This window comes from Pseudorca crassidens, chromosome 12, assembly GCF_039906515.1.
Source record: "Pseudorca crassidens isolate mPseCra1 chromosome 12, mPseCra1.hap1, whole genome shotgun sequence".
Lineage (NCBI taxonomy): Eukaryota > Metazoa > Chordata > Mammalia > Artiodactyla > Delphinidae > Pseudorca > Pseudorca crassidens.
In genome coordinates, this window is record NC_090307.1 from 65,031,307 (window position 1) to 65,038,665 (window position 7,359).

At 60.7% G+C, this 7,359-nt stretch overlaps 1 protein-coding gene across 1 annotated transcript; it reads left to right on the forward strand.

Annotated features, from left to right (window-relative positions):
* Nucleotides 1-4,957: 4,957 nt before the first annotated feature.
* On the forward strand, nt 4,958-7,132 carry CCDC188 (coiled-coil domain containing 188). Its single transcript, XM_067701426.1, is given in 9 exon segments — nt 4,958-5,494; nt 5,600-5,707; nt 5,862-5,966; nt 6,054-6,110; nt 6,218-6,277; nt 6,368-6,432; nt 6,621-6,678; nt 6,807-6,856; nt 6,946-7,132. Coding segments are annotated over 9 exon segments (1,227 nt in total).
* The last annotated feature ends 227 nt before the right edge of the window (nt 7,133-7,359 follow it).

Genomic DNA, 7,359 nt, shown 5'->3' on the forward strand with positions numbered 1-7,359 from the left:
ACTGCCAGAAGCTTAGGCCTCAGTGGAACCACCCCTGGCTCCTCCTCAGCCCAGGGCTGCTCCTGCCCTGGGTTTGGGGTTCCCCAAAGCCTGCAGCCCGTCTGCAGCGTTCTGGCGCCATCTAGTGGTAGATCCTGGGACCTACACAGAGCCAGCCGGGAGAGGATGGAGCATCCTTCAGAGGGAGGGAGCACCTGCCACCGAGGTCTCCATCCCTCACCTTACCCCCAGTCTCACTCAGCCCCTTTGGGCCCATTGCCTGGACTCAGGGATGGACCCAGTAGCTCACGGCCCAGCAAGAGCTGGCTAGGGGCAGAGGGTGGAGAGCGGGGTGGGCCGATGTCCTGGATTCTGGCCGCGGTATGGACTTGGTGAGGTGAGTCCAGCATTGACCATCAGGTGCTCTGGCCATGCTGGCTTCCCGGGCACCACTGTCGGGCTAGCAGGGGCAGATGGGCATGGGGGTATCGAAAAGGGGGTGAACCTAGCTGGGTGAGACCCTCTTGGGGGGGATCTCTGGGCTTAGGCAGGGTAAGCACACCCAGTTCACCCACCCTGGGGTGCAGGAGGCCCTGCAGCCGCAGCACAGCCACCTCCCCAGGCTTCAGCCCTCAGCACCCTGGCTGATGGTAATTTATAGAGAGTATTTTCCTTGACATTATCTCATCTGATTTTTTTTTTTCCTGCACCAATGATCCATGGGTCTGATCACTGATTGAACCAAAACACTCTTTCCTAATTTACAGATAAAAGTTAGGCTCATGGAGAGCATTGCCTTAGTTTGAAATAATTTTCTCATAAATTTTGCTTAAATCTGTAGTATCAGTTATTGATTTTCTGCTTTTGACAAAATAAGTGAACAAGTAACAAGCATTATTTCTAGAAAAAAATTTAAAGCTCCAATCATACCTAGATTCAGGCATAGTTTTCCAAAGTAACAGTTTCCGTGGTTGTGACTTTACATTACACATACACGGTATCATAGATTTGTCAGAAAATTATTTGTAGATCTTATGATAAAAAACATTTTGACACTATCTCGTGGTGAATCTCAAATGCACAGTCTCCTCTGATTCTTAAATAGAAAATGTGAGCAGCAGCTGCCCAAAGAGTCACCGAGGGAGGGAGGCGAGACAAATGGCCCGCCAAGCCCATGCCCTGGGAGCTGCTCAGTCACAGCCTCTGAAATAGAACCACTGTGGGAGGACCCCATGGGCCCACCCCCAGCACCGCCTCTCACCTTCACCTTCACGCATTCCCAGGGCCCACCCCCAGCCTGTTTTCCATCCCGAAGGGCTTCCCCACAGGCTGGGGAGGGGAGGGAGCTGCCCAGCGCTCAGCTGCCTGTGACCACTCGCCTGCAGTGTGCCTGCGCTCTGGCCCTGGGCTGGGGCGGTCACTCCCCAGGCCACCCACCCTCATGCAGTCACACCCAGTGGACCTGTCCTCCTGGTTATGGGCCTAACCACCCCTTTGTGCCCCAAGAGGGCACAAGACCACCCTCAGAGCCCCGTGGGTCCCAGCCTCAGGCCATCTGTGTCTGCTACAAACTCAGAGCACAGGAGAACTGGGAGGCCCTGGGAGGAGGTGAGATCCCAAGAGTGACCTGAAGCCCCAGAGAAGGGGGTGATCCCCAGCCTGGGGCTGCTCCAGGAAGCCTGCAGGGCCTGAGGGTCTGAGGGCTGGAGGGGGGTTCTGGACCAGGGCCCTGATTAGGGGATACACAGATGGGACTCCTCCTGAGGGGCTGTGGCTGGTCCAGGGACCCCAAGTTCCAGGTCTGTTTCCCAGCTTTAGAAATAAGCGTGGGGCCTTGAATGTCGAGGCCACGGTGAGTCCTGGCAGGAGCAGGAAGGGCGCGGGCCTCCACACCTCCTCTCCCTCCGAAGCCCAACCCCTGCTCACAGGCTCAGGCTCCCTGAGGCTATTGGGCGTCATGGCAACTTGGGCAGGAAGCGGCTGCCATGGCAACTGGTGTCCAGGGAGGTGCACACTGCATGACAAGGAGGGCCTTGGCCTGGCTCTTTCCACGACGCACTTGAGCCTCGCTTCCCGCCATGGCAAGGAAATCTGACGATGCAGACTCTCCCCGACCCCATCCTGGAGCCCTGACTCAGTTCAGACCCTCACCCCAATCAACAAGGATTTGCAGGGTGCCCCGCATACATTACCTTACCTGTCCCCACTTGTGGAAATGCCACCAAAGCTGAGGTTCCCTCTGAGAGCCCCCCACCCTCTGGGCCATTCTCAAGCTCAGGGGCACTTCACAAGGACCACAGGGAGGGTGTGAGGAAGGTTTCAGGGTGTTGGGTTCTTCAGGGCTGGGCTGTGAGCCACCAGCAAACTTCCCAGATGGGGCGCAGCCAGGGTAAAGGTTGCATCCAGGAACATGGGGTTCCAGGCCGGGACACGGTGGGTGGGGCCGAGGCTCCTGTGTCATGGGGTGTCCCAAGCACCCCCTCCTGCACCCCGCCTGGGTGCCCTGCCTGGCTCCTGAGACTTGAGGCCTCTGCTAGCAGTTCCCGGGTTGCAGCCACTGTCCTTGCTGTTATTACAGGGGGTCCCCAGTCTCCATGAGGAGATCCCCTCTCCCCATTTAACGTTCCCAGGCACCTGCTGGCACCTGACAGGGCGCCGCTCCCCGCCCCACCCCAGAGGCCCCCTCTTCCCCTGGTGGCTAAGCAGAGTCTGCTCAGGGGAGAGTTCAGGGGACCGCTGATGCCTGAGTGGGGCTCCAGGCCCATCTTTCCCAGCCCATCCCCAGCCAGAGCCTGTTGCTAATGCTTCACAGATGCAACCCTAGAAAAAGAGTGACCTCCTGGGGCTGGGCCACCTGTGTCCAGTTAGACACAGCCTGTGAGCTGTGCATGCCCCCTCCTCTGTGGGTGGCCCCCGTCCAGCAGCCCCTGTAGTGTATCTGTCCTACAAAGAGGACAGGAGTGAGACCATCAGCAGATAAGGGATTTTGACAGACTTCTTCAGACAGGAAGCGGGAAGCGGGGGCTGACATAGCAGGACAGGGGCTGACATCACCTGGGTGTGGACGAGGCAGGGCATAAAAACTGGGCTGGCTAGGAGACGGCTTGGGGTGGCCTCCAGCACGTGTGAGGGACGGCAGGTGACACGGGGACTGCCAGGCAAACTCCCCAAGCTGTCCCCTTCTCCAGATGTCTGCCCAGAGGCAGGAGGCCTTTCTTCCAGGGGACTGACTTTGGGACACCCCGGCTGCTAACGGGGAGAGGAACTCCTCAGCTCCATCCTGCCTCCCTATGCACAGGAGTAGAAAAGCCAGACATTTGAGGACAGGGACTAATAGGAAGTCCTACCAAACAGAAAAAAAGAACCACAAAGAGAAAAAGCAGGAAGCAAAAGTTCCCCTCCCTGCAAAATCCACGTTATCCCTAAAACAGAACAGGAAGCTCTGAAAAAAGAATAAGGGAACACAAAGAACAATGGAGATGTCTTGAAATTTTAAAGCACGATTGCAGCACGGCCTGCGGGTAGCAGCTCCAGGGACTGTGGAGCCCCTGAATTCCTGTGGGAAAATGCCCTCCGAGCTGACTCTGCCCAAACTCAGCCAACAAGCGTGAGGTCAGAGTAAGTTGCTTTCAGACTTGTGAGGTGTCTCATGATCTAGTCACAAGGGGCAGATGGCTCCCAATCTCAGAGGCTAAAACAAGCACAAGTCAGTCGGGCCTTGGCGACTTGGCCGGCCCCACGTGGTGGGTCTCTGTGGTCTCGCTGGGCTCTTCAACCCAGCTCCTGGCAGCTGGGGACCCGCTGGGATGACCAGAGCCTCCCTCCCCACAACCTGGTATCTGAGAGCAAGGTCGTGCCCCCCTCCCACCACAGAGGGTCCCCAGAGCAGCAAGACAGTCACAGCCCAACACACAAGCACTGTTCAGGTCTCTGCTGGTAAGACTCCACTGGCCCTAGCGAACCCCCAGGCTAGCCCAGAGCCCAGGGTCACATTGCAGAGGGCCAAGGACCCGGGGACAGGAGGGATTTGCGGCTGTTTCCACCACACAGGCACTCGGGTTTCCACTGACCCACCTTTCTGAGGACGCTGCTTGAGGATGTGCTTCCACAGAACAAGGGAGGGAACTGAGAAAGAGGAGGATGTGAGGCAGGGGCTCCAGGAGCAGCGGGGGTGCGGTGGGACAGATAGCACCACATGATGTTGTAGGAAGGGAGGAGAAACAATTGTGGGGCGGGGGCTGGATCTGTTTCCGCATGGGAGGCACGCTCTGCTGTCACTGAAAAGACCCCTAAAGTGGTGAAGACCAGGCTGGACTCTGGTCCCATCACTGAATAGGCCATGGCCTCGGGCAAGTGTCTTCACGCCTCAGTCCCCTGCCTACAGGGAGAGGATAATAATAGTCCTTGCAGGACCATCGAATGTTCAATAAATGATTTTTTTAAAAAAACTTGGAGATACGTTAGGTGAAAAGCCCAGGCTGTAGGATGATCTCTTCTGTGTGAAGAGAGACCATGAGACGTGCGGCCACCTCCAGAAAGGTCTCAGCCACGGGGATCACAGGCTGGGGGCAGGGTCACACTGGACACTTCCTGTTGTTTGACTTTGTTCTAACCATGTGTCTGCATGATCTGCTGTACATTTTAAGAAAATAGTTGAGGTGGGTGTGGTGGGGACGATGCAGAGGGGGTGACCCCCTGAGGTTACTTGAGGAACAGGGACACGGTGGGAGGGGCCCTGCCAGCCCTGCTCTGACCACCACCCCAGCCCATTATGACCTCCCTGGCCATGCCCAGGCCTTTGTGACAGGTGCCCCTGAGGCACCTGTGAGCCATGACACCCAGAGGGCCCTCAGACTTGTGAGGTGTCTCATGATCTAGTCCCAAGGGGCAGATGGCTCACAGGGCCATCTGTAAGAGGGTGGCAGCTCAGGCCAGGCCAAAGCCTAGACCTGGGGTCAGGAAGGGGTCACAGGGAGGTATGGAGGGGCCGAAAACCCTGGGACCCCGTGGCCACTCCCACCCCCAGTGCCCCTAACCCCCAGCTTCGAGCAGCCATGGAGGATGCCTGGACCCACCCTGCCAGGGGTTTGTAAGGTGGCCCTGCATGGCGCCTCTCAGCTCCACCCACTCAGTGGAGTCTGCCAGGCCTTTCCCAGCCCCGGGGACAGGGGGTGGGGGGCCCAGGGTCGGTGACGAGGTACCTGGGAACTTTATCACAGCTGAAGAGGAAGAGATGCAGCGACAGAGGCCACGAGACCACCCGGCGGGGGCGAGACAAGGACAAGTAGAGACGGGGCTGGGGTGGGGCTGGCCCCTGCACTCAGGCCGCGAGCAGGGGACACCCACGCAGGGGGCGGGGCCCAGCTCAGGGCCCAGACCCTGCCCTTGCCCGCCCCTGACCCCGGGGGCAGGGACCCTGGCCTCGCCCAGGGCAGCCCCCTCCCAGCTCCAGAGTGTGCTCCTGGGGCCTGCAGAGCAGTCCTTTCTCCAGCTGGAGCAGGAGAACCAGAATCTGGTGAGTGCGCTCCCAGCCCTCCCAGGCCCCAAGCCCTCCACCACCGCCCCCTTCGACCTCCTGCCTGCGAAGTGGCTGTTCCCATCTCTCTGCCCCCACCCCCAGAAAAGGCAGAACCAGGACCTGCGGGAGCAGCTGGGGGCCCTCCTGGGGCCGGGGCAGCAGTTCCTGCCCTTGTGCCCGGAGCACTTGAGCTGCATGGCCCTGACCTGGGTGAGTGCGTGGCGGGGTGCGGCCCCAGTAGGACAATGGGAGGCTCTGGGGAGCTCCCTGCCACTCCATGCGCTACCCTCACCCCACTCCCAAGCAGTCCTTGACCACGGATGCTGCTGATGGCCTTGGGGCTGAGCTGGTGGCTCCTCTGCAGCCCCTTGAGCAGGCCAGCGCCCGGCCCCTGAAGGACAGGGCCCCTCTGCAGCTGCTGCAGCAGGAGCTGTGCCGGGGGAAAGAGTCCTTCGTGCAGCAGTCCCAGGTGGGCCCCGGAGGCCGGGGGCGTGCGGGGAGGAAGGAGCTGACCACCCGCCAGCCCTCCCTCTGCCCACACTGTGCCTTCCCCCAGAACGAGCTGCAGCAGATCCGACTGTCCTTTGAGAGGAAGAAGATGGCCATCACCGAGGTGCCCACCTGCAAGGGTGGGAGGGGGCGCTGGGGCAGCCACCTGTGACGTGCATCCTGCATGGGTCCCGCTCCTTGGGGCGTGACCCAGTCTCCACCCTCCACCAGGTGTGGGACGGCGTGGCCGAAGTACACATGGCCCTGAACAACCAGGCCACCGGGCTCCTGGTAGGTTCCTAAAGGCAACACCCAGAGGATGAGGGGGCTGGGTGGGGGCAGTGGGGTTGGGGGACCAGCTTTACCCTCTCTGCCCCCCAGAAGCTCAAGAAGGACATCCGGGGGGTGCTGAACCAGATGGAGGACATCCAGCTGGAGATTCTGGGGTGATGTGCAGGGTTGGGAGCCAGCGGGGCCTGGCTGAGCCGGGATGGGGGTAGGTGTCCAGGTCAGGATGGGGTGGACCAATCCCTGACCCCTCCCCAATTCCCCTGCACCAGACCAGGTGGTGCCAGGCTGAGGTGGGGGGTACATGTGGCGCTGACTGTGTGCTGTCCCCCCCCACCCCCGCTAGGGAACGGGCCCAGTGCCACAGCCGGGTCAGGAAGGAGCAGCAGATGGCGTGCATAGGGGTAAGTCCCCCACCCCACCCTCTCCCTGGAGGCCCCGCTTAGGGAGCTGGAGAGGATCCCTGTGACCAGAATCACCCTTGTCCTGAGGGAGAGCAGGAACTCGCTCTGACTCAGCCCCTCTCCCGCAGAAGGCGCGGCCTCAGCTGGGATGTTCCGAGGGCCTCAAAGGCCAGCTCTGGTAGGTGGCCGTCCAAGCTCAGGGGCAGAGCCCAGTCCCCAGGAACTGTCCCCTGGGTGCCCCCACCCCCTGACCACAGCCGTCCACAGGCTGCTGGCCCTGAGGTTGCTGCTGGGCGCCCTGCTAGCCTGCACCGCCGCCTACGTGTACATGGTGGACCCCGCGCCCTTCGAGGGGCTGGTGCCGCCCCTGCTGAGCCGCGCCACCGTCTGGAAGCTCCGGACCCTGCTGGGCCCGTTCTTGCGTCTTGAGGTGGACGACTTCCTGCCCTTCTAGGCCGGAGGCCCAACAGCCCCAGAGAGGAGGAAGCAAGGCGGCTGGTGTGGCCCAGGGTGCCCAGCGGCCGTGCCAGCCCCCACCCATGGCACTGCCACGCACCGGTCCCAGCCCAGAGCCTTGGAGGAGGGTGGAGGCGGGGTCTGTCCTGAGGACTGGGCCTGCGACTGGACATATAGTAGTGACACAAGGCCTGTGCACTTGTTTCCATGGAAATGGGGGCGGGG